The 24801-nt window shown below is 44.6% G+C and overlaps 1 protein-coding gene across 2 annotated transcripts; it reads right to left on the reverse strand.

Moving 5' to 3' along the window:
• Positions 1-16663: 16663 nt before the first annotated feature.
• On the reverse strand, positions 16664-19541 carry Rpl34 (ribosomal protein L34). Of its 2 annotated transcripts, none has more exons than XM_038311352.1 (5): positions 19490-19541; positions 18433-18506; positions 18253-18352; positions 17889-17992; positions 16664-16788 (listed from the first exon to the last, which is right to left on the reverse strand). In XM_038311352.1, exons 2-5 carry the CDS (start codon positions 18495-18497, stop codon positions 16704-16706), a joined length of 354 nt encoding a protein of 117 aa, XP_038167280.1. In that variant the 5' UTR covers positions 18498-18506; positions 19490-19541; the 3' UTR covers positions 16664-16703. The 2 variants fall into 2 exon arrangements, with proteins under 2 accessions (XP_038167280.1, XP_038167281.1); XM_038311353.1 differs by lacking the exon at positions 19490-19541 and adding an exon at positions 19302-19472.
• Positions 19542-24801: the final 5260 nt, after the last annotated feature.

The following is a 24801-nucleotide window of genomic DNA, read 5'->3' on the forward strand; positions in this document are numbered from 1 at the left end:
ATTTCTAACCTATAAGGATGGTCAAAATGCTGATGCCGACGTGGCCAAAAGCGGCTGAGACCTTCCCTTGTGCCTCACGGACATTCGCATTCTAAGGTTCTCAATAGAGAAAGGGAACTGCCCAAGTACAAAGCTGAGTTTCTGTGTTTTTAAGTCCTACTTGGCTCCTGGGAGGGAGAGTGTGGCGGCCGCACTTACATTCGCCATTACAAGATGGCGCCGAGGGCTAAAGTAAACAAGTATGTGGCGCGAACTTTTCGCGCCACATCTGCCTGGCAACAGGTTTCCACCAATCCTTTTCTGCCACGTCACCTAATCAGTAGACACGCCCCGTCCTCCTCTATATAAGCCGCCACCCAGCCCGGCTCGGGGCCCCCTGCTTCCAGCTCTCCCTCAACCAAGCAGCGCTTCATTAAAGTGTGATCAGAGAAGAATCCTGTGTCGGTGGTGATCTTTCCCTGCTGGTCAGGGTTCGCTCGCCGCAGCTGGTGCCGAAACCCGGGAACTTCGGCGGACACACACGGGGGGCCGAAAAGGATTCAGAACTCTACACACGAAGCGGTCGGCGCCGGTAAGTATCCTTAGGTATGCTTCTTGGAGGAATTAGTCCTTTGTGGTTTGCACTAGCAGTGGTTGTTTTTGCTGTAGTGGTTTATGCCTTTTGCATTTTTATCCGTTGTCATAGACCAGGAGAGGAGTGTCTCTGCTGCAACATCTAAAGCGAAAGTAAGTCCGTAGCAGATAATGCGATTTTTCTGCCCTTTTGTAAGCCTCTTGTAGAAAAGTGAGCAAAGATGGGCAACGATCAGTCTGTCTCCAGTGTATGCGATTTTGTAGATCCCATACAGCGGTTACTACAGGAGAGAGGATTGAAAATCTCGAAATCCACCATAAAGGTGATTGTCGGGGATATTGATCGCATGGCGCCGTGGTTTGCGGTGTCTGGGGATCTAAATCTGCATTGCTGGAGAAAGCTAGGCAAAGATTTGGAGGCAGCAAAGGAACAGGGGCAATTAAAGAAGGGGACTTATCCTTTTTGGAGATTAGTACACTCCTGTTTGAAAGACGGAAAAAATGTAGAGGAGTTAAGAGAAGGAAGGAAAATGTTGGCAAGACACCAGGACAGCCTTTCAGAAGCAGGTTCAAAGACAGAGGAGGATACAGAAGAAAAGTGCACGGTAATAAGGAACAAAAAAGGAGAAAAGAAAGATATAAAAGAAAAAGAGGATCCTAAGATAAATAAACCTTCAGCACCTCCCCGGTATCCAGTGCTGGATGAATTCGCAGCCTTGCGGCTGGCTGAAGAAGAGCTGGTAGAGGCAGAGGAGGAGAGCTTAGAGGAGGAAGATGCACGTTATGAGGAGGAGAGATATGGGCCAGCTCTAAAAGCGCCCACTAGAGAGTTTCCCCCTCCTTACGTGCAGCCCAGGAGTAGCTGCCATTTCATCGACAGGGGCACTCTTGCGCAGTTAGCTGTGCATTATCCACCTTCAGTGGTGGTATTTCCTGTTTTTGAGGATCAAAATCAACAAAGATATCATGAGCCAGTCCCTTATAAAGAGTTAAAAGATTTAGTGGAAGCGGCAAAGACTTATGGAGCTAATGCGCAGTATACCCGCACATTACTGACTCGGTTGACCACCAGAGCTATGACACCAACAGATTGGTGGGAAATTGCTAGAGCATGCCTTTCTACAGGTCAATATCTAGATTATAGATCTATAGTGGTAGAAGCTGCTCACACTCAGGCTCGAGTAAATGCGCAAACGCCAAATCGAGCTCCCTGGAATGCAGACATGTTATTAGGGCAAGGGCAATGGACGGCTAATCAAACAGCCTATCCAGTGGAGGTATATCAACAAATTAATGAAATTTACACAAGAGCATGGAAAATGATACCAAAAAGAGGTGAAGTGACGGGCAACCTTACTAAAATTATTCAAGGCCCTACTGAACCTTTTTCGGAGTTTGTGGCTCGCATGATGGAAGCCGCAGGGAAGGTGTTTGGTGAAGCCGAAGAAGCCATGCCTTTGGTTCAGCAGTTAGTGTTTGAACAGGCTACTAAAGAATGTAAGAGAGCCATCATGCCGTGGAAAAATAAAGGACTGGATGCTTGGCTTAAGGCCTGCCGAGAGATAGGCGGCCCTCTAACTAATGCTGGTCTAGCGGCTGCTATGCTAGCAGTCTCCAGGGGGCAGGGAAGATCAGGTACCTGCTTTAATCGCGGGAGACCGGGGTTCGATTCCCCGAAGGGGAGCTGTTTGTGTCTTTCCTCAGAATCGGCCAGATCCGGTGTGGATCCCTACCAGACTGACAAGAATCGTGACAACACTGGAACAGCCTGACGAAGAGCAAGGAGATGTTGCTGCTCCTGATCCTGTTGGTGAACCTGCCGGTTCCAGTTGAATCTGAAGAATCTTATTTCTGGGCTGTGGCCCGTACATGGCCCATTCCAATTCCTGTTCACAATGAGTCCACAATATTGCCACAATTTTTTGTTGATAGTTGCCAATTGAACTTAGTTTGCAAAAAGGTGGATGCACAGGAACAAAATTTGAATCAAACCCAGGCGACTATGGTTTCGCTGGGGGAATTTACAGATTGGCTGGTAGATACCTTTTCATATATTAAGGAATGGGCAGGGGTTGGCGTGCTAGGATTAATATTAACTTCGGGAGTGATATTGGCGTTGTTTCTGATTCTAAGGCTGATTCGGGTAAGGAAACGGGAAAAGGTGGCCATTGCTCGTGCCCTCGCAGCCTTGGAGGCCGGTAACTCCCCCCAAGCTTGGATCAGCATCTTACAGGACTCCTGACCCTAATCCCTGCTTTTGCACCCGAAGGCCATTGAGCCATTGCACTCGGAAAGAGGGATCGATGAGGTTCCCCTGAATCTGGGGATGTGTTGTCCTGGACAGGAGGTTTTGCACCTAAGAGTGCACTGAGTAGATCCACTCAGGAGATCATGACCTTATGCATATGGGTAGTCCCGCTTATTTTTCCCATCCCTGAGAAAAACGGGACATGTCTACATTTTCAGGGTAAGGTCCTCTGACCTCAGCCTTGACTGTCTTTTAAATTTCATAAAATTAAAAGGGGGGAACTGTGGCGGCCGCACTTACATTCGCCATTACAAGATGGCGCCGAGGGCTAAAGTAAACAAGTATGTGGCGCGAACTTTTCGCGCCACATCTGCCTGGCAACAGGTTTCCACCAATCCTTTTCTGCCACGTCACCTAATCAGTAGACACGCCCCGTCCTCCTCTATATAAGCCGCCACCCAGCCCGGCTCGGGGCCCCCTGCTTCCAGCTCTCCCTCAACCAAGCAGCGCTTCATTAAAGTGTGATCAGAGAAGAATCCTGTGTCGGTGGTGATCTTTCCCTGCTGGTCAGGGTTCGCTCGCCGCAGGAGAGAAGAGTGGAGTGTCAAGAGAGGAATGTATTGATGCATAGCATTCAGAGTTTAGACTTAAATATGTGCTCACATACGGTGTAATTCAAACAACCGTTTGAACGTCCCACTTGTAATTCCTCTCTTTGGCCACAGTGGGGCAGGCTTTCTCTTTTCGAGGACTCGGTCATGCACAGTTCAACTCTGGCCAAACGTATTTTTTGATACCCTGAGATTCATCAACTATGTTCACAAGCATAGTAAAAAGGCAAACTTATTTTTAAAAAACTTGCCTCGATACTGTGATCAAATAAGTGCAATTAAACATAACATAAATAGAAAAGGCTGCTTCCTGGGGCATTCAAGTCTGTCTTTAAAATGCAAATGGTTTACTCCTTTAAAGATGAAAGAAAAATCTCCTGAAAGCATCATTTTCAGATGAATAAAATATCAAACCCAGGATTTTTTTAAAAATCTATCTAGCTGCCTTGAAAATCATATATACTTATGAAATGTTAAAAATGGGCTTGGCGAATTTTGGCCAACTGAATATTTTCACAAAGACTAATTCTATTAATCTTTTAATACAATACATCTTTTAATTAATATGTAGGAACCCACAAGGTGGAAGCAGAGAGCCCACTGCTACAAGTTGTCTTCTGACAACCATGGGTATGCTGTGGCATGCGTGTGCTCACAGACTTGCACACAGATGCAGACATACACAGACACACAATAAGTGTTTTTAAAAAGTCATTAAAACACACGATAAAAACCTGACCGGTGAAGGCCATCTCCTATCATCTGCATAATGGATTCTTTTGATTGAGTGCTATCTTTCCAAGGCGTACTTTACCCCAAGGTTAGGAAGAGCATCTAAATGAACAGTCTTTAATCTTTTCAAAGAATTGGAACTAAAACCCAGATTGCAATTTCACTGCACATGTGAAATATGACAACGGCCTCAGCACAAGAAAGTCCCTGCCAAGGGGAGGCCACGCTCACAGCCGCTCTCGTCAGCACCTTTCCGAGATGCCGGGAAATCAAAGCGCCTTCTCGCCTCCAGAAAAGACCTTCCTAGAGGTAAGAATTTGGGGTGCATCTGAGCAGCTGCTGATGCTGCTGACGGCCAGGAGCCTCGAGCAGAGACCCTGTCTCCAGGGCTGTCAGCCAGTCCTTCCAAACACACTGAAGTCTATTTAGCAACAGAGAGAAACAGAACAAAACTATGCTGGCTGAAATGACGAAGGCCCCTTTAAGGCATTGATTTGTCTGTGCTTAGGCACGCTGAGAAGGAAAAGTATGTTTTATATATATGTTAAATGAAATATCTAACTTTTTAAGAATGCCGTAAAATATTTCCATATGTACATTATATCAAAGTACTTTCCCTCAAGTTCAGTTGAAAGGAAACCCGCAGAACATTAGGCCCATCAGAATAGATGTCTCCAGTCGTGGCTTTCAGATGCCATAATGCGCTTCTGCCCAGAACTAATCAAATACAGCTTGGCACTTCAACTCCGTGTGTGCGTGCATGTGTGTGTGTGTGTGTGTGTGTGTGTGTGTGTGTGTGGGTGTGTGCGTGTGTGTGTGGGTGGGTGTGGGTGTGTGCGTGTGCGTGTGTGTGTGCGCGCGCGCGCGCGTGTGTGTGTGTATGTGTGTGGTGTTTCCACAGTCCCTCACAAAGACACAGAATCTGGATGGTATCAGCTGACTTTTTGCTTATTTCCAACATGGTCACGTTCCTTTAATCATGACAGAGAGAACTCCTGACCACACAAGCTCAGGTTTGGACAGCAGAAGCCGCTTCACCAAAATCCTCATTATCTCCTCCTTAGCTATAGGTCAGATGACGGAGACAGAGAACGTAAGAACCGTCTTCAGAATCGCCTAAAAGCGATGAAAATCTCCACCAAACAACTATGCGTACTCCCTTCTTTGTGGAAGGACAGCCCAAGGTCCAGCTTTGATGAGAATGTGTTCAAATGTCAGTTTTAGAGATTCTGATTGATTTACTTTAGCCCAGGAGTCTGATTTTTATTTTTTTATTTTTTATTTTTTGGTTTTTCAAGACAGGGTTTCTCTCTGTAGCCCTGGATGTCCTGGAACTAGCTCTGTAGACCAGGCTGGCCTTGAACTCAGAGATCTGCCTGCCTCTGCTTCCCGAGTGCTTGGGTTAAAGCACTAAGCGCCCAGCTTGGAGTCTGATTTCTTTTAACTATGATGCATATTAATTTGGTCTTTGACAATTTCACGTGTCTGTCTACACTCAGTTTACTCCCGCCTTCGAGCCTCCCTCTCTCCCCTGCACCAGTTAGTCCCCCTCTTCCCTACAAGTCCCCTCTTTATATCCATGTTATCTGTTTTGTGTAGTGACCACGGAGTTTAACCAGGGCTTCTATGGACTTTGAGCTTGGAACTGTCCATGGGTGCCTGATGGGCTCACCATATGAATGCATAGCTGAAGGCAATGACTCTTCCTCCTCCAGAATCCACCAACAGTTCAGCAGGGAGGGGTAGGGCTCCATAGTCCTTCCAGGATTAGTGGCCACCCAGCCTTGTACAGGCCTAGGGAAGATCACTCACCTGCTGTGGAATCATGATGGTAACGGCTCTTATGCCACACAGCAGCTTTTCACAACCCCTCCTCTTCTGTCCTCTCTCTCTCTCTCTCTCTCTCTCTCTCTCTCTCTCTCTCTCTCTCCTCTCTTTCTCTCTCTCTCTCTCCTCTTCTGTCCTCTCTCTCTCTCTCTCTCCTCTCTTTCTTTCTCTCCTTCCTTTCTTTTTCCTTCCTTCCTTTTCTTTCTTTTTGCTTGCTTGCTTCCTTCCTTCCTCTTTCTTTCCATCCCTTCTTCCCTGAGCCTTAGATGGGAGGATATAGATGTATCTTGTTCAACCATCTCTTAAGGGATTTCCTAAAGTCAATCTCCCAAGCGTGAAACTGCAGACTACATAGTCAAGCTCACATTTATGAAATGGAAAACGGAAGTTCAGGTGGTGGTCCTTCTGAACTTGAACCCTGATATCTATTTTTAAAGATTTTATTCATTTCCGTTTTCTGAGCATTTTGTCTATGTGTATACATGTGCTATGGAGGTTGGAAATGGGGGTCGGATCCCCTGAAATTGGAGTTACAGGCACTTGTTAGGCAGTGTGCGAGTGCTTGTAACCACTGGGCAGTCTTTTGTTTGTACTTCAATGGGCATGTTCATGCATGCGCGTCCATCTTTTCTGTTGCCCATGTCTCTATGAACAGGCGGTGCCGGGCTTTGAACCGATTGACTTACCAGCCTCACCTGCTCCGCTCTTCTCTACCAGAGACTCAGCACCCTCCCCACCACTAGGATTTATAAAACTAGAAATGTAAACAGTCCTTAAGGCAGCACACGGGCTCGTACTCACACATGTTGATGGCAGGGGTGTTCTGAGTTTAGGATTTTAAGGAGAGATGGCAAAGGAACCGGGAAACCAGAAGTTACATCTATGAACTACCAACTGATGGCAAGTATTCTTATGACAACCTTGGAAAAAAATTTTTTTTCATTTGGGATTCTCATAAAACGCAGACTTGAAGTGACTTCTCAAGGCCAGATGAGCGAGCAAAGGGAGCCTGTGCTCTAACCACTGCACCGTGTCCCTCCCGTACCTGAGTGCGTGGAAGCAGAGCACCATGGGGACCCAGGGACCTAGGAGAGAAGTGAGGCTTCGCCTGCTTCCAACCTCTCCCCGCACCCCGCAGAGGTGCTAACACAGTGCCTAGCGCACACGCGCATGCGCACACCCCAGTCTGCAGTCAATGTTCGCTGAATGAGTGAAAGCGAGCACTTCAGTCATCAAAGGAACTTTCTAAATCTTAAATGGGCTTAAAACCCTTTGATGTTTTCCAGTCGCCAACAGTAGAGGTTCACAAACTTGTAGAAAAGCAAAAAACTCAGGTCATGATGCTCTTGGCGAAATATGGTAGACGTTTGTATTCTGCTACAAACAAATTTATCATTAATCAGATTCTGGGAAAACAATATCTAGCACCAAAGAATTTTTTAAAATGCAAATCAGCATTTACATTTTTATTTTATTTGTTTACATTTGGGAATCTCAGATTACCTGGCAAGAGATCAAAGTTTTAGGGACTATTACCTTTTCCCCACATGTTAGATTTCTCCAGATTAATGTTTAGTTAAAAAAAAAAAGCCATAATCTCCCTCAGTTTAAAATAGTGGTTGCATTCTTAGAAATTTAAGTATTTATTAAAACCATTCTGAAAATTCTTTGTGTGCCTTTATTTACATAGCGTCTACCAAGGCCTGGGTAATAAACAGCAGCCATAGAAAGCTCATTGGGTGCTGGAAAGTCATGGACTCAGGACAATTTGGCCAGCAGGACTGACTATACATTCTATCAGTGTCTGGCACATGTCCCTAATGTGTCACAGGTGCTATCCTAGCTGGACCCGCTGGCTAAGCTAATCTGTCAGGAGCTAGACCTGAACTCCCAGGGGGTTCTGTGTCAAAGCTTGGAGCCCCTGACAGTGCTTGTGACACAGCCGACATCCAATTCACCACCAAGTCCGTAAAATTTATCAAGGGCTGCACACATGGGAAGCTGGGAATCACTACCCCAAACAGCCAGGACGAGGGGCTCAGCCGAGCAGACAGAAACAGGGGCAGAGCCAACACTCTATTCCAGGCCTTCGAACTTCGAGTAATCACTATCTTAATTCTAGCTGAGTCCTTCAGGTGGGGTTACCTACTATCTTTGCCAGGTTATCTTAAGATAGCCCAAGGGACCCTGGAGGATTATCAGTTTCAAAGAAAGCAATTTCTAGATTTTCAAATTCCACAAAGCATCTCTGAAAACTGGTTTCCCCCAAGAAGATGGCGTTAATTCTTCTTCCCATCGCCTGTTTCACGACCATTCCACTTTCCTTCTATTTTCCAGAAGAAAGGAAACCGCAGATTATCTGACGGTCCGTGGTGAATTGACTGGAGACGCACAGTTTGAGGGCAGCGCATGAATAACTTTGCATCTAGGATCAGGACAGCTGCTTCCAGGCAATGTGGCGCTATGGCTTCCCATCCATTCGGGAGCCAGAACCCAGGCCTGCCTTGACATCCGCGGGACTCAGAGCAAGGAAATACAGGACAACACCTTCTGTCAAATGCTTACATTAAATCATGCCAATGAGCGGTTCACAAAGACAAGTTCCAGCCTACCACTTGGACATCGGTGTTGAAGGTGGGTCTGGCATTAGACTTCTAGAACTCTTTAGATTTCACTGTCCAAACATGGCGTTATAGATGCAGCTTGTTCCCTGTGTAGCCCTGACTTTCCCAGACCTCTGGTGGTTTCTACCTCGAAGGTCTTCATTTGCAGATGTGTGGATAGTTTAGCACACACCCGCATGCCTTCAACCTCCCTCGAACACACACAGGCAGGCTTCAGGTGAGGACATCAACAACACGAGCCTCTCGAGTAACACTCCAGAGAAGTAGGATACACCATGAAGGGGTTTGGGGAGACCAGGGCAGGAGTTTCTGGGGTCATGCCTAGACAGGGAACACACAGCAACCTGGGGTGTCCTGGACTCTGATTACAGGATGAGGTATGTCCAGGAGAAAACTAAAACCTCTAAAGCATGGGAACTAGAGTAGAGGCTTTCTTAACCGGGACTGAAGGCCATGTAGGTCCTAACAGGGAATCCTAAGGACCAATACAATCCAGCACCTATGAACTATGAATTCTGTGACCTCATTTTCACCGCTCTCTGCCTCCAGTTCAGCCAAGTGGCGCCATCTTGTTCCCGGCAGTTCTCTGCTAGAACTGCGGCTCCTTCCTCGTGCCCAGCAGGTTGCATGTGTCCGTCCCAGGTGGACCCACTTAGACAGCAACTCCATGCTTGCACTTCTGTTCCATGTCCTCTACCCGCTTCGTTTTTCTCCACAGCATTTGTGGGCTGAAGTATGTATTTTATTTATCCCACCTTTTCATTCATTGTCAATCCCCAATGACATGAAATCTCTGCTAAGGAGATTTTTGTCTATATTGTTAACCCACAATCATTTATAATTTTTTGTTTGTTTTTGTTTTTCGAGATAGGGTTTCTCTCTGTTGCTTTGGAGCCTGTCCTGGAACTCACTCTGTAGACCAGGCTGACCTCGAACTCACAGAGATCCATCTGCCTCTGCCTCCCAAATCCAGGGATTAAAGGTGTGTGCCACCACCGCCCGGCTCACTTATAATTTCTGAATGATTGTGAAGAAAGGAAAAGCTGCTGGTAGAGCTTGTCTTTCCCTGTCTGACATAGAAGAGAAACATTAGGCACCACAGCAGGCTATCCTGGCTCACACTGAGGATCCTTCGAATTCACGCAAGATGAAGAATGAGGGAGAGAGAGACTATAATTTTCATTTAATATCCCCACCACTGTTACCAACTCAAATCGCAAAGAAATGGGTCACTCTGAGGAGTTCCTTGAGACTGAAGCAGAAAGAACCCAGTCCAAGAGGCAGTGATTCTTTCCTCTGTCCATGGGACCAGGGTGGGTAAGACCCAGTGGCTCTCTAATTCTCCTGTCTGTGAAAGTTACTGAGGAGGAAATTTGCAATCATGCCAGCTAACACTCTATGGGAGGAAATGCCATGGTGGTATGTCTGAAAAAAGGGAATAATATACAACTGTCCATTTCTTTCTTTCTTTCTTTTTTTTTTTTTTTTTTTTTTTTTTTTTTGGTTTTTCGAGACAGGGTTTCTCTGCAACTTTAGAGCCTGTCCTGGAGCTAGCTCTTGTAGACCAAGCTGGTCTCGAACTCACAGAGATCTGCCTGCCTCTGCCTCCCGAGTGCTGGGATTAAAGGCGTGCGCCACCACTGCCCGTCCATTTCTATCTTTTAAAAACAGCCAGTACGGCCAGGCGGCCCTTAATCCCAGCACTCCGGAGGCGGAGGAGGTGAATGTTTGTGAGTTTGAGGCCAGGCTGATAGAGTGAGTTCCAGGACAGGCAGAGCCACACAGTGAAACCTTGTCTGGAAAACAAACAAAAAAAAATTAGACACTATGTAGCTTTATTCGATATAATAAAAGTTTGGTGGAATGGTTTACTTTAAAATTGTTCAAACATTGGCTCTGCTGTGAAGAGACACCATGACCACAGCAACTCATAAGGAAGACACTTAATTGGGGGTGGGGCTCCCTTACTGTTTCAAAGGTTCAGTCCATCATCATCATGATGGGGAGCACAGTGGCATGCAGGCAGATGTGCTGCTGGAGTTGAGAGTGCCACATCTTGCAGGCAACAGGAAGTTGACTGACAGCGAGGGAAACTTGAGGAAAGAGACCTCAGAGCCTGCCCCCACAGCCACACAATCTTGGACACACTTCCTCCAACAAGGCTATACCTCCTAATACTGCCACTGCCTTTGGGTGCCATTGTCTTTCAAGCTGCCACCATGTGCATTGCCTCTGGAACTGGAATTACAGACAGTTGTGAGCTGCTATGTGGGTGCTGGGAACTGAACCCGAGTCCTCTGGAAGAGCAGCCATTGCTCTTAACCGCCGAACCATCTCTCTAGCCCACAATTTTAAATCCTAATGAGAAGTTTTAGATGACATTCTATTCATCTGCAGGGTCTAAATACTTTTCAAAAATGTTGTGAGGAGTATGCAAGCCAAAGAAGGCTGGTCATTGCGCTGCACCCCTGTTTCAGTGCTGTGTACTCCAAAGACTCCTGAAAAGCTAAGAAGGCTGAAAGCAAGAAGTCCTTTCATTTCTGCTGTCCCCTGACTGATGAGATCTAACAAGACTATGACTGTTGAAATCAATCATGCAGTTGCTATGACAATCATGTCAGATAGTAGCTATGACTAGAAGTAGGATCACAGAGTCACGGGGCCCGCAAACTGTGACTTGTGGGCCATTCTTACACACATTTGCTAATAAAGATTTATTGGAACACAGCGATGCCCATTCATTTATGCATTATCTATGGCTATTCTCACTCTACAATGGAAGAGTTGAAACGTATGAGAGACACCATGTGCCCGACAGTCTTTGCATGACTAAAACGCCAATGCAGTTAATATCTGAATTCTCTTCAAGTCCATTTGTTCTTTGGGCCTGTCAAGCTGTAAGCTTATTTCCAAGCCTAAAGAGAGTTGAGAGAGCTGAGCCCTCAGGCTGTTGGCGCGGGCCAAGGCATACAGAAGCGGGAGGAGCAGCAGGGGAATTCAGTCAATACATTTGATCCTTTCCCTCCTTCATACTGTAGGAGGCCACTGTGGAAATGACCCAGGGCTTTTTGTAATTTAAATATTCCCTAACGCAAAGGGGATTTTTGTCCTCGCTAAAATAAGCAGTATAGCAAGGTTTTTTCTCATTGATCTCCTTTGGGATGGAAAAAGCATTACAGATGTGGCCGTTTATTAAACTCTGTATGGCGACGGGCATGTTTCTTCTTAGTAACTGGGAATGTTCACACATTTCAGGCGTGGAGCTGTAAACACAGAAAGAATAGCATTGCCCTGAATTAACTGTATCTCTATGCAAGCTGTTCGATTCCTGGTATTTGGCCTAGGTCAGTTCCTTTGTCTGGATGCTCTGCTCACAGCTAGTAACTACTTATTCTCACCATGGACTTACATATCAATTCCTTAGAAAAGCCTTTTGCCTGTCCATTGAACTCCTTAGTTATATAGCAGGGCTTTCCCTTCATTCCTGCATGTGTGAGAGAGAGAGCGAGACCAGCTACTGTGCTAGTATTTACCCAACAGCACTTAGCAGTTATTAGGTGTCAATCGAACGAGCGCACCAAGGCCGGTTACAAAGTGGGAACCATTTGTATAATCCTTCATGCTCACCAGAATAACACAAGAAATCCTGCTATGACTGGCAGCTGGGATTTGGGAAGACCAGAGCAGTTTTTGATTCAATATTGTAAATCTTTTTTTTTCTTGTTTTTCTTAACAGTCCTGGCTGTCCTGAAACTCTCTTTGTAGACCAAGCTGGCCTCGAACTCAGAGATCCAACTACCTCTGCCTCCTAAGTGCTGGGAATAAAGGCATGCGCCTCCACCGTCCGGCATCATATTGTAAATCTTAACTTGGGAGGCATTACAGGCTGAGGTATCTATGTGTCCTCAATGTGTGTGTGTTCAATAGACTTCCAAAGGGATAGTCAGGATCTCGAGCTATGCAGAGAACCTGGGTCACAGAGATCGGATGAGCCTCTGACTACAAACAGAGACGGCAAAAAGACGGCCATTACCCAGCCAGGAAGAAAAGGTTCCTAGATGCTAAATCTGCTGCCACCCTGGACTTCGTAGCCTCAACTTTGAGAAGCAAATGTTTGTTGTTTAAATTACCCGGTATGTGGTAACTTCTTCCAGCAGCCCAAACCAAGTAAGAATTAAAAACTCATGAAAATGTAAAGTCTTCTATTCCTGACTTACAGAGCAAACACTCACCACACTGAATATTTGTTGTTTAAAGAGAACTGAGACTTATTGTCCCCTACATTTAGACACACAGAACTAGACTCAAGAAATAATTTGGGACTTTTTTCAAAATTGGCATGGTGGTGTACACCTTTAATTCCAGTGCTTAGGGGGCAGATGCAGGATGATCTCTGTGTGAGGCCAGCCTGGTCTACATATTGAGTTTGGGAATAGCCAGGGCTATATAGTGAGACACTGTCTCAACAAAACAAAATAGCCCTTCTCCCTCAAAAAAAAAAAAAAAAAAAAAAAAAAAAAAAAAAAAACAAAAAAAAACGAAACCTAGAGATTTACAGAATTAAGTTATTAATAACTATTTACACCTTTTAAAAGGGCATGTATTTTTCAAGTAAGTACCAAAGAAACAGAGCATCTAAGCACATCCTCTGTAAACTGGTAACAGACCCGGTGACAGCGCGGTGTGCCATGCTCCTCACCCAGCTCTCCAGGGCTGTGGGATGTGCCATTGTCCGGGTCTTCATACTCACACTGCCATCAGTGCTGCAGAGACAGAGACACACAACTGCTTTCACAAGCCAAGATGAGGCAGTGATGATGCCAATCATCATAAAATAGTGACCAAGTAATGCACACGAGAGAAAAACTAACATTCAGGATTAAGCAGCACCTTAACCCACAGACTGTGACTGGCTTCAGTTGGAAAGCAAAGCGGCTCTTGGTCGCCATTGTCAAGCTAATCAGTAGGCTGGCAGCGGCATGTTACTAATATTTAGCTGCTGAAAACAACCTTGATTTGCTTAAGCAGATGGAGACTTCTCTGCTTTTAAGGGTAAAAGACCCCCCTCAACCTTCTGATGGAATTTATAAGCAATTCAACGGAAGGAGAAATACTAGACTTTGAAAAGAAAACCACTGACTACATTCACATGTCCTCTTAGGGGCCTGTCAAGACTGCTTTGTCACACGCAGAACTGGATTCAATAAAAACTTGATTTCCCATCCCCACTTCTCCACCCCCACCAAATTGAAACAGCAGTTAAAAATCCACTTCGGTGACTTGGATAGCGTTGGTACTCCATTTACACCACGATATCTTACGTATGATATTTCAAGTGAGAAAGTTAAATATGTATGAATATTCAGATTTTAAAACTGCAACTAGCTTGAATTTTCTAAAAGGATTATTTAAATTATGGCCATACCAAGACACTAACATGCATTTCAACAGTTATTTGAGTTCTGTGTGGAAAAGAACTGAAAATTTACACACATACTATGCTTTCAATTATTCATTATCCTGTTTGTCTTACAAACAGAATGGAAGGGTAAAAATCCACTATTAATATCTAAGTACTGAAATAAGAGGGTATTTATTTATTTCCAGGGGCATGATGGCGCGCACCTTTAATCCCAGCACCTAAGAGGCAGAGGCAGGTGGATCTCTGTGAGTTCAAGGCCAGCCTGGTCTACAGGTGAGAGTTCCAGGACAGGCAGGGCAATACAGCAACCCTGTCTCAAAAAAGATGTTTCGTTTCCCATACTTTCCAAACTGTCTACAAAGATGTTTTGAAGTATAAATACTTGTAATTTAGAAAAGGTGAAGTGAATCGCTTGTAAACTATGTGTTTTAATGCAGTAACTTACTCAAAGTTGTTAACCCATTTATTTATTTGGCTGGACCTTGACAGGACCTACTAGGGTTAGGGTTAGTACTGCTCAGTTTGATTTCTAGCACCCACCTCATAACTCCAACGCTTCTGGGCTCTGAGGCCAGAAAATATACATGTACATACTCCTGCCCCAACCAACTTATCATTAAAAATAAAATTTTTAAAAAGCCTGTGTTCAGTCACATTGCTCAGCCTAACATGGAATAATGGATTCTGGACAGTAAGCAAACTGAGGATTTCCTTTCTTGTGTTTATGAACTTTGGGTGTCAATCTTTTTAAAAACTATCCTGTAAATGAATGAACAAGTGATCAACTTTAAACATTTAATGGAGGAGTTAAGCTGTGGCCAAGGCTATTCTATTCTCATTTAAATTATCTTGTGTGCACTTTTAATACTATTATCCTGCTGTTGTCCAACACAGGAGACAGGGCCACTTGCTAAAATGTGGAGCCTGTTTTAGCTACGCCGGCTGGCTATAAGCCTCTGGCATCTTTCTCCACTAGTTACACATGCCCTCCTGCTTCCACAACTGGGGCTACAGAAATCAGATTGTCTGGCTTTTACTGGTGCTAGGGCTTCTCAGGCCATGCCTAGTTTACTTTCTGAGCCACGTCTCAAACTGAGAGGTCCTAATTCTGATACATGGTAACTGCTTTGAGAACTGGTAGTTGGGGCATCTGAAGGATCTGTTATCTGTGACATTGGTAATAATGAACCCTATGCTATCTTATCGTTCAAGCCACTCAGATCCAGACCACCCCCAAACTGCTCCAGAGTTCTTGCTATGTAGCTCAGGCTGTCCTCAAACTCAGTGCCCATCACATTTGAAATAGAACATCATCTCCAAACACTCCAGCAAAGGTATTTGTTCCCATCATTTGAGATGGTGAGAAAGAACCTGTCAGGGAAAATGGTGGACTGTCAGCAAGGAGACACAGCCAAGGGGTCTCTCCTTAGACTCTGTTCAAAAGTCAGCTTCCTGGGATCCCAGTTAACGGTCTGCAAACTGCTAATGAGCTTTACCTCCCCAAGAGCAGGGTTCAGAACCCAGGTCCTCTACAACAGCATTTCTCTCTCCAGCCCTGCCTTCTTTTTGGGTGGTGGTTTCAGACAGGGTTTCTGTGTAACAGCCTTGGTTGTTCTGGAACTAGCTTTCGAGGCTGGCCTTGAACTTAAAAGATCCTGTCTGCCTCCTGAGAGCTGGGATGAAAGGTGTGTGCCACCATTGCGTGGCTCAGTCTTGCCCTTTTATCTAGAGGGTAATTTGAGAAGGAGCTGGAGGGAAGTTATATAATTTTATTTCAACTAAAAAATTTTTTTTGGATAGGGGTTGAGGCAGGGTCTCCGTGCATGGCCCTGGTAGCCCTTGAACTCAGATATACCCACCTCTGCCTTGCAGGTGCTAGGATTAAAGGCGGCATATGCCGCCACCACCACCACGCAGTGATGTTTCTAATTGCAGCCCATGCACCCAATGCTAGGAGATGACAGCCACTGGATGCAGTTCTAAGTTCCCAGGAGGGTGCTGGGACCTAAGTAACTCTTCAAGAACAGCAACTGCCCATAAATGGTGACCATCTCTCCGCGGCAGATCCGTCTTTTACCTTAAGTTACCATGAAAAACCCCTCTGTAGATATATTGCTACCTCACCAGTTAACGAGGCAATAGGCAACACAAAAGAAATACATCAAGAAATCCAAAGGATTTGTATGGCTCTTGGACCCATGCTAGTTCTCTTAGCATTTAAGAGCCTCAAAAACTTGTTCAAACCAGCATTAGCAACTCATACTTCAATGTACAAACCTGAACTATAAATCCAACAAAAACTCAAATCTGAGATTTATTCAGGGTTTTTGTAGAAGTGGGTGTTCAAAGTGCCCATACCAGAACTTTTTTAAAAAGAGGATTTAAGTAGTTTTAAAAGACTTCACTCCAAATAGTCTACAGGTAGAAGTTTCTGGTTTGGTGGGGTGAGAGATACCACGAAATGGTCTAAGTGGCATTGAGAGGGACGATTCTCAAGCCACTCCCAATGATCGGAACTACCCAAGAGTCTAGCAACCATGACATCCAGTCCAGGTACTGTTTCCCTTAAAGAGCGCATCCAAGTATAAATTAGTCCTCCCGCTAAACAAATCACACGTAACAGAAGCACAGACCAAGCCTTGACCTTTATTAAAAAAGCCGCACGTTTATTTCGCCTTCTGACTCTGTGCTTGTGCCTTCAACACTTTCACAACGATTTTCTGCTCCTCAATAAGGAAAGCCCGCTTGATCCTATGAAGAAAAACTTCGATTATCATTTAACACCGGAAAATTATCATTGTAAGATGGAGCAAAGCAAGAGCCTAGAGAAATGTACAAACACCCACAGCTTGAGATTACACGGGCATTTTATAGATAACAATTCTAATTCCTACTCTTGCCTGCTTCACAGTAACTATAAATAAAATGGGCGGTGCTGGCTAGTTTTAGCCAACCCATACACAACTTATTCCTAGGAAGAAGGAAGCTCAATCAAGAATGTTTGAGGCAGTGCCAACCCTGAGGTGGTGGTCCTGGGTGTATGACGTTTCCCATAAAAATTTAGCTAGCTGCTGAAACTAGAATGCAGGGGTAAAGAGCAGAGCCAAGGCCACCATCTCCTTTCTGTACCAGGTCAAACAGCAGTCTTGAATATCCTTTCTGTTTCCGTAATTCAGTTTTGGAATTTGGAATCAAATGCCACCCCAGTTTCTCCAACTACATGAATTTTCTCTTTTAAACTCCACCCATCCCTAAATCCCCCTCACCAATCTTCTCAGTCTTTCTACAGGTACTCAGGGCACTGCCCCTTTCCAGGCATCTGAACTTGAACCCAAGTACTGGTTTCTTCACCAAAACCCACCCAGAAAATTCATCCAGGTGCACATGTTAGCCCGTGCTCAGCAATCATCGCTCTCCAACCACCCTCACTCAAGAGTCTTTCTAATAACCAAGACTTAGTCCCCCCTCCCCTGCAAACCCTCCCCCAGCCAGCATCAGGCAAGCAAGGCTAGCAAGCACATTTCCTCTCCCCCTATAAAAACCCTCATCTTGCTACATGAATGGCTTCCATTTACTCTGTTGTAGCCTGTTTCTGGTTTATTAAATAATTCTTAGCTTTGCTAAATTCACCTGTTCCGTCTCCTCCCCAGCTGCCCACTATCAAATACGAATTCACCATTTCTTTCCTGTCTTTTCTCTAATAACCAAAGCTATTTTATAGATGCCCCCACATTCTGACACAACCCGAATATAGGTGTTTTCTTTAACACCTATCTATCAGCGGCCAGGGAAGACTCCACGGCTGGCACACGGTACGACAGAAACACAAGTGGCTCAGATACCCCACTCACCTGTCACGGACACACTTGGCACACATGGAGCCACCATAGGCCCGGCTGACATGCTTCTTTGTCTTCGACAATCTCATGAGGACTTTCGGTCTCACAGCACGAACCTGGGTAATGAAATGACCGCAATTACTCTGGGGTGCTTAAGTAAAAACAGACACTTCCACAAGTGGGAAACTAGGCTACAGAGGGAACAGACCACTGCTTTCCCCGAAAAGCACTTCAGCTACTTCTCACATTGGTTATTAAAGAAAATGACCTATGTCTTCAGCAGGTGTGATACTTAACAATTCCCAGTCATCTCAGTAGTTAGCTGTCTACAGTCACTTCCCCGTCGAGGTATTATAACTCTCAGAAGGGCACTCACCCCTCGAAGTCGGCCCGGGCACACACCGCATGCTGATTTAGGTGCTTTTCCAACCTTCTTGGTGTAAAGGTAAACAATCCTGTTGCCAGGGGTTCGAGATCTAGGAAGGAAGGGTGTGAGCAGCTCAGTGTCACAGAGAAGGCGACAACAGGTATTTTAAATTTGGAAGAAAATACTTACAGCCTAGTTTTGTTGGAGGCTGTGTTGTAGGAGAGCCTACGACGGTATGTCAAACGCTGGACCATTCTGAGTGCCTAAAATTAAAAACAAAAAACAACTTTTCACTGTAAACCCGAGTCCAACTAGAAAGCATCACCAAATAACACATTTTACATACTTACACATTCATGCATTCTAAAGAATTACACATTTAAGAACTGTATCCATTTAGAGATCACTAATCAATGGCTTTCCTACTGATGAGAATCAAGTACGGAGTTGATTAAGCCCTGACCGTGGACCCATTTCCTCAAAGAGTCGGTTTCTTTGGTGTCTAGGCAAAATATTAACCAGGAAAGTTGGAGAAACACCGATTTACAGGGTGAGAGCAAGTGAGACCCTCGAGGTGAATCCTCGGCAATACAGAGCCAGCTGCTGGCTTCTAAGGCCGTATTTCCCCCTAGTTCACACAGCTACCGCTGGGATTAAAACATCAACCATTTCACCCTCCTCGGTACTGGCACATGCTGTTGGGAACCTAGGTCCTGTTCCAAAGCAGCATCCCCGAGGAGTGTATCTATTAGTGGGCCCCGTTTCCGAGCTGTTCACGGTATATAAACGACCCTCCAACCAGCAACAGCAGAAGCCCACGCAACTTCGTGCTAAAGTGAGCTACCCCAAGGAACACAGGCATCGGCCCGCCGAGATCAGCCAAGCTAAGCTGTCTTCCGACATTAAAGGGACCCAAACCCGCACAGAAACGCAATGTAAACGGCCGCTAACTGAGCTCTGTCTTCATCACCAACGCAGCCTCCGCCACCATCCCTGCTATCGTGTCTCGCTCGCTATCAGCCACCAGGACAGACATCAACCGGGGGGCGGCCGCCTACCCGAGGGCTCCGCCGTCGCTGCGCGCTTTACTACCGAGCCGAGGACGCGCCCGCCACACGCCTCTCCTCGCCCCTCGGCCTCACGCCAGCTGCGGCACTGTCCCCCCTGGACGTCCCGCCCGCCTAACTCCTCCGATGGCTGCGGATTGTAAACAGGGGCATCACGGAGAAGAAACAAGCCACCATACCTCTAAGCACCGTCCCCGGAAGAGGAAAAGGAAGGGGAGGGCGAGGGCAAAGGTCAAGTAGGACTGCGCAGGACAGGAAGTGTGTCAGAGGAACAGGCGTGTCGGAGAGGACGCCACCATGTTGTACGGTTGTACGGACGCGGACGCGGCGGAAGCTGTGCGGGCGGGAACGTTTGGAGCGGTTTCCCAAGGCGGCACATTCTCTAGCCTTACGTAGGAACTTCCGGCGAAAAATTAGATGGAGCGTTTCTGTGGAAGCAAAAGTCAAAGACAGAGGAGCACCCCCCCTCCCCAGTCCTCCGACCCACGCCCCTGAAAGGGGCGCTATGGCACATTTAGCCTAGAGTGCTTAGACCTGGGTGTAAAACTCTACTCACGTCCCATAGGTGACCTGGGCCCTTCTCGTTTTCAACCCTTCCTTCTGTCGTTTAGGCAGAGCACAAACTTTACAGACTTTGAAGCGAGCATTTGCTAATTTCTATCATTTTGGGCAGGTCCGTAAGTCTCTTAAACGGAAAATGTTATGAAGTGCCCTTGCTTCTATCCTTCCCTTGGCTCTCAAATAAGTCTCCAGCCTGTCGTCCGGGTTCTTCAGACTCAGGAGTCCCATCTGTCCCTGTGGCAGGCATCAGATAAAGTCTGATGTAGAGAGATAAGCGTAGTTTTTGAATTAATTATTGAGAGAATACATTTCCTTAAGATCCCATCTCATTATTTCTAGAGAGACTTTGCTGGGCAGAGTACCGTGGGAGCTCTTACATTGTACAAGGCGCGTTGTTAATATAGCTCCGTGAGTGCCCTTCCATCGCAGTAGAAAATGGTCTTGCTGTTGTAATTTTCCCAGGCTATACTTAACCCTATTATGTGAGTTTTCTTCTCTTGCAATCTATATTTGCATATTTATTGATCAATTTTGCTGAAAATACAAAAATCTTAATAAAATTCTCAAAAGACCCTCATTTGTTTTTTATTAATCTCATTTGTTTAGTTCTCTGCTCATCTCTGCATTAATTACTCTATATTATTTTATAATTTTTTTTTTGTTTTTTGAGACAGGGTTTCCCTGTAGTTTCTAGAGCCTGTCCTGGAACTAGCTCTTGTAGACCAGGCTGGCCTCGAACTCAGAGATCCTCCTGCCTCTGCCTCCCGAGTGCTGGGATTAAAGGCGTGCGCCACCACCGCCCGGCCAATTTTTGTAAAACTAAAAGATGAATCTAAAATACTTTTCTGGTTCAGACTGTGGGACATTTGGGGTTTAACATATTTTAGTGTAATTTTTAAGGGGTTTTGATAAAAGTTAATTTTAATGGAATCAAATTCAACACTCTTTGAACTTGAGCAGTTTGTGTCTTATTTTTTTAAAAAAAGAATTCCTGCCTGGTGGTGAATTTAATCTCAGCACTCAGGAGGATGAAGCTGGCAGATCTCTGTGAGTCTGAGGCCATCCTGGTCTACAGAGCAAATTCCAGGACAAGATACAAAGCTACACAGAGAACTCCTGTCTCAAAAAACAAAAAGAAAAACAAACAAAAACATTGTATAACCTCTTTAAAATATGCTGGGACTACAGTAATGTTACACACCTTTGATCCCAGTACTCAGGAAGTAGAGGCCAGCCTGGTCTACAGAGTGAGTTCCAGGAAAGCCAGGACTACCCAGAGAAACCCTGTCTCAAAGTAAAAAAGAACCACCTACGTCTTCAAATTAATTCATCAAATTAATTTTTGTTAGCATATAAAATAATAGGTCCATTATGCTATTTCATATAAATGCTATTGTACCTTACTAATTTTTGCTCTAACTACCCTCTTTCCTCTACCATCTCTCTCTCTCTCTCTCTCTCTCTCTCTCTCTCTCTCTCTCTCTCTCTCTCTCTCTCTCTCTCTCTCTCTATTTATTTATTTATTATGTATACAATACTCTGTCTGTGTGTATGTCTGCAGGCCAGAAGAGGGCACCAGACCTCATTACAGATGGTTGTGAGCCACCATGTGGTTGCCGGGAATTGAACTCAGGACCTTTGGAAGAGCAGGCAATGCTCTTAACCACTGAGCCATCTCTCCAGCCCCTCTCTTTCTTTCTTCCCCCCGTTTTTGGCTTTTGTTTTTTTCATGACAGAGTTTCTCTGCGTAGCCCTGGCTGTCCTGAAGTTCACCCTGTAGGCCAGGTTGGCCTCTAACTCAGAGATCTACCTGTCTCTGTCTCCCAAGTGCTGGGATTAAGGGTGTGTTCCACCACTGCCCTGCCCTCTCCTACCTCTGTTGGCCCCCTTCCTCCCAACTTATGCTTTCTTAACAGGTGTATAGACATGACTCCATCTAGACTCTGCATACGGAAGGAAATATGCAATATTTTCTTTTCCCTTATAACCTTTTCATGTCCCCTTCCTTTAGTTCCTATCTACTTCCTTATTATATATTCCACATATGAGAGAAAACTTGTGATATTTGTCTTTCTGACTCTGGCTTATGTTGCTTAATATAATCTCCAGTTCCATTTATGTCCCTGCAAATACTGTACCTTTATTCTTCTTTACATCTGAATAAGACACGTGTGTGTGTGTGTGTGTGTGTGTGTGTGTGTGTATGTGTGTGTATCACTCACACTTTCTTTCTCCACTCATCTATTAGAGGAATTTAGGTTCTTTTCCTATCTTGGCTGTTGTGTATAATGTAGCAGTAAACATGTATTTCACCTGTATCTTCAATAATGTAATGTCTTATAGAAGCCAAGTATGGAATCATATGCCAGTAATTCCAGCATTTCTGAGGCTGAGGCAGGAGGAGTCTAAATTTGAGGTCAGCCTGAGACCTTATTTTAAAATACAATAAAACCTATTCATGGATTCATTTGGAGTTCTTTCTTTCTACATAGAGTGACTAGGGATATAACTTTTTCACCTGTGGTGGTTTGAAGGCAAATGATCCCCAAGGAAGTGGCACTACTAGGAAGTGTGGTCTTGTTGGAGGAAGTGTGTCACTGCGGAGGCGTGCCTTGAGGTCTCACATATGCACAAGTCACACCACTTCCTGTTGTCTGCAAGCCAAGATGTAGGATATTTCTCCTGCACCGTGTCTGCCTGCATGCCACCATGTGGCACCATGATGATAATGGATTAAACCTCTGAAAATGTGAGCCGCTGAATAAAATGTTTTTCCTTTATATGAGTTGCCGTGGTCATGGTATTTCTTCATAGTAATAGAAACCTTAGCTAAGACAACATGTAGTTCTTAGTTCTCCTACTTCAATTATGGCATATTTACTGCAAGCATTGACTATGTAACCTTTGTCTTCAGCCAAAGCTACCTCCATCTACTGATCTATGATCTGGTTTTCTTTTCTGTCCAATGGCCAAATATCTTTGCTTTATCCACCCCACATTTTATTAACTTTGTAATCAATAACTTTATTTCTAATGGTACCCTTTACTAATTCTAGTTTTTTGCTTGTATTTAGAATTGTAATTGGTTGTATATTTACTGTCAGTCATCTTGGGGAATTGCTCTATAGCCTCTAGTAATTTATATGAAGATTCTTTAAACAGCCCTTGAGGGTCATTTTATTTTAAGTGTATGGGTGCTTGGTCTGCATATTTGGTTCCCACAAAGGCCAGAAGATGGCATCAAATCACCTAGGATGGAAGTCAGGGATGGATTGAGCCACCATGTGGTTGCTGGGAATCGAACCCAGTCGTCTGGAAGAGCAGCATATTCTTGTAACTGCTGAGTCATCTCTCCAGCCTTGTCTTCTAACATTATGGAGAAGCAATAACTTTAAATGTTTACATGAGTAGTAAGCAGGTTCCTTCATGAAAATTCTCAACTTCGATGCACACATCAAGACAATAAGATCAACACTCCAAATGTGTCCCTGCCTCTTCTTCCTTCCTCTTTCTCCAAAGACAACACGATATTGACTCTAACCCCTTCTCTTATTTATATACATGACATCTCTTTTTACCTAGATTCTTTTACTCAACCTAATGTTTGTAAGATTCATTCATGTTATTTATTTATATTTTTCTTTTTTCTTTTCTTTTTTTCCCTTTTCCTTTTTCATTTTGGTTTTTTCAGACAGGGTTTCTCTATGTAGCCCTTGGCTGTCCTGGAACTCCCTCCATAGACCAGGCTGACCTCGAACTCAGAGATCCACCCACCCCTACCTTCCAAGTGCTGGGATTAAAGGCATGTACCACCACCACCTAGCTTATTTTTTATTCTTATCACTGTTTAGAGTTCCTCTGAGCAGCTGTATATAGACCAAGCTGGCCTCTAACTTGTAGCAATCTACCTGCTTCTGGCAGGATAAAAGACATAGGCTCTCCATCTGGCCTACACTAATTCTTAAATGAATGACTGGGTTGTGATCGAGTCAATTAAGGCGAGGTGAGAGGGAACATATAAAACTGAGCCTTTTATTTGAAACAAGCCTCAGATAAAATTTTTAATGTTATTTCTAAGTAGAACTGTGTTTATTTTCATTGAGATAGGGAGATTGGAAAGTTTTCAGTGTAGAACCTTTTTCCTTTTGTACCAATACAGGCCCAGCATCTGTAGTGTGCCATAGAGCTGTGCATTATTTTAGTAACTGTGGTTGTTTCTGGGTAGCCAGTTATGTTACTGCATTACATTTTATGTGTTGAAAACATGAATTGATTGGGCATAATCATTTAAAAATAGGTCATTAGTTTGATGATCTTGTTTTGGCACATCTTCATTTAAAGAATTTAAAGCATATTGAGCCTATCGATGAAAGAAACAGCTCTCACATCAGAGGAACAAGAGATGGCTTATTCTGGAGCCGAATATGAGTGCGCACAGTGTAAGAAAATGGATGCCGTTTCTGTAAATGGAGTTTTTCCATCCTGGCAATCATTTCCAAATTACCACACAGAGGCTTATATTGTAAATTCTTAGGTTTGTTACTAGCTAGCTCTTACACTTAAATTAACCCATAATTCTTATCTGTGTCTAGCCGTATGGCTTGGTACTTTTTTTAAGTACCATAGTCTCATCTTGCTTCTCTTTGTTTGCCAGTGACTCTTACTCCGCCCTTCCTCTTCCCAGAATTCTCCTAGTCTGGTTGTCACACTCACTCTATTTCTGTCCAGCTATTGGTCAAACAGCTTTTTATTAGCCAATGAGAGCAATGCATATTCATAGTGTACAAAAAGATTACGCCACAGCAGATTTCTGCAAATGTTCACATTCCATTGAACTAGCAATTACATGAGCTTTTCAAAGAACAAAGACAATATGCTTTTCAAACACATTGGTTGGCACATTGGGCAGGCAGGCAGGTGACAGCATGTG

The sequence above is a fragment of the Arvicola amphibius genome, chromosome 14 (genome assembly GCF_903992535.2).
Source record: "Arvicola amphibius chromosome 14, mArvAmp1.2, whole genome shotgun sequence".
Taxonomy (NCBI): domain Eukaryota; kingdom Metazoa; phylum Chordata; class Mammalia; order Rodentia; family Cricetidae; genus Arvicola; species Arvicola amphibius.

Excerpts from the sequence above, each read along its gene's own strand:
- Rpl34 (XM_038311352.1), bottom strand. The coding sequence starts at position 18,497 with ATGGTCCAGCGTTTGACATACCGTCGTAGGCTCTCCTACAACACAGCC. Across the intron at positions 18,353-18,432 it reads GCCTCCAACAAAACTAGGCT|ATCTCGAACCCCTGGCAACA; the intron begins GTAAGTATTTTC and ends CTTCCTTCCTAG. Across the intron at positions 17,993-18,252 it reads GCCCGGGCCGACTTCGAGGG|GTTCGTGCTGTGAGACCGAA; the intron begins GTGAGTGCCCTT and ends TTCATTACCCAG.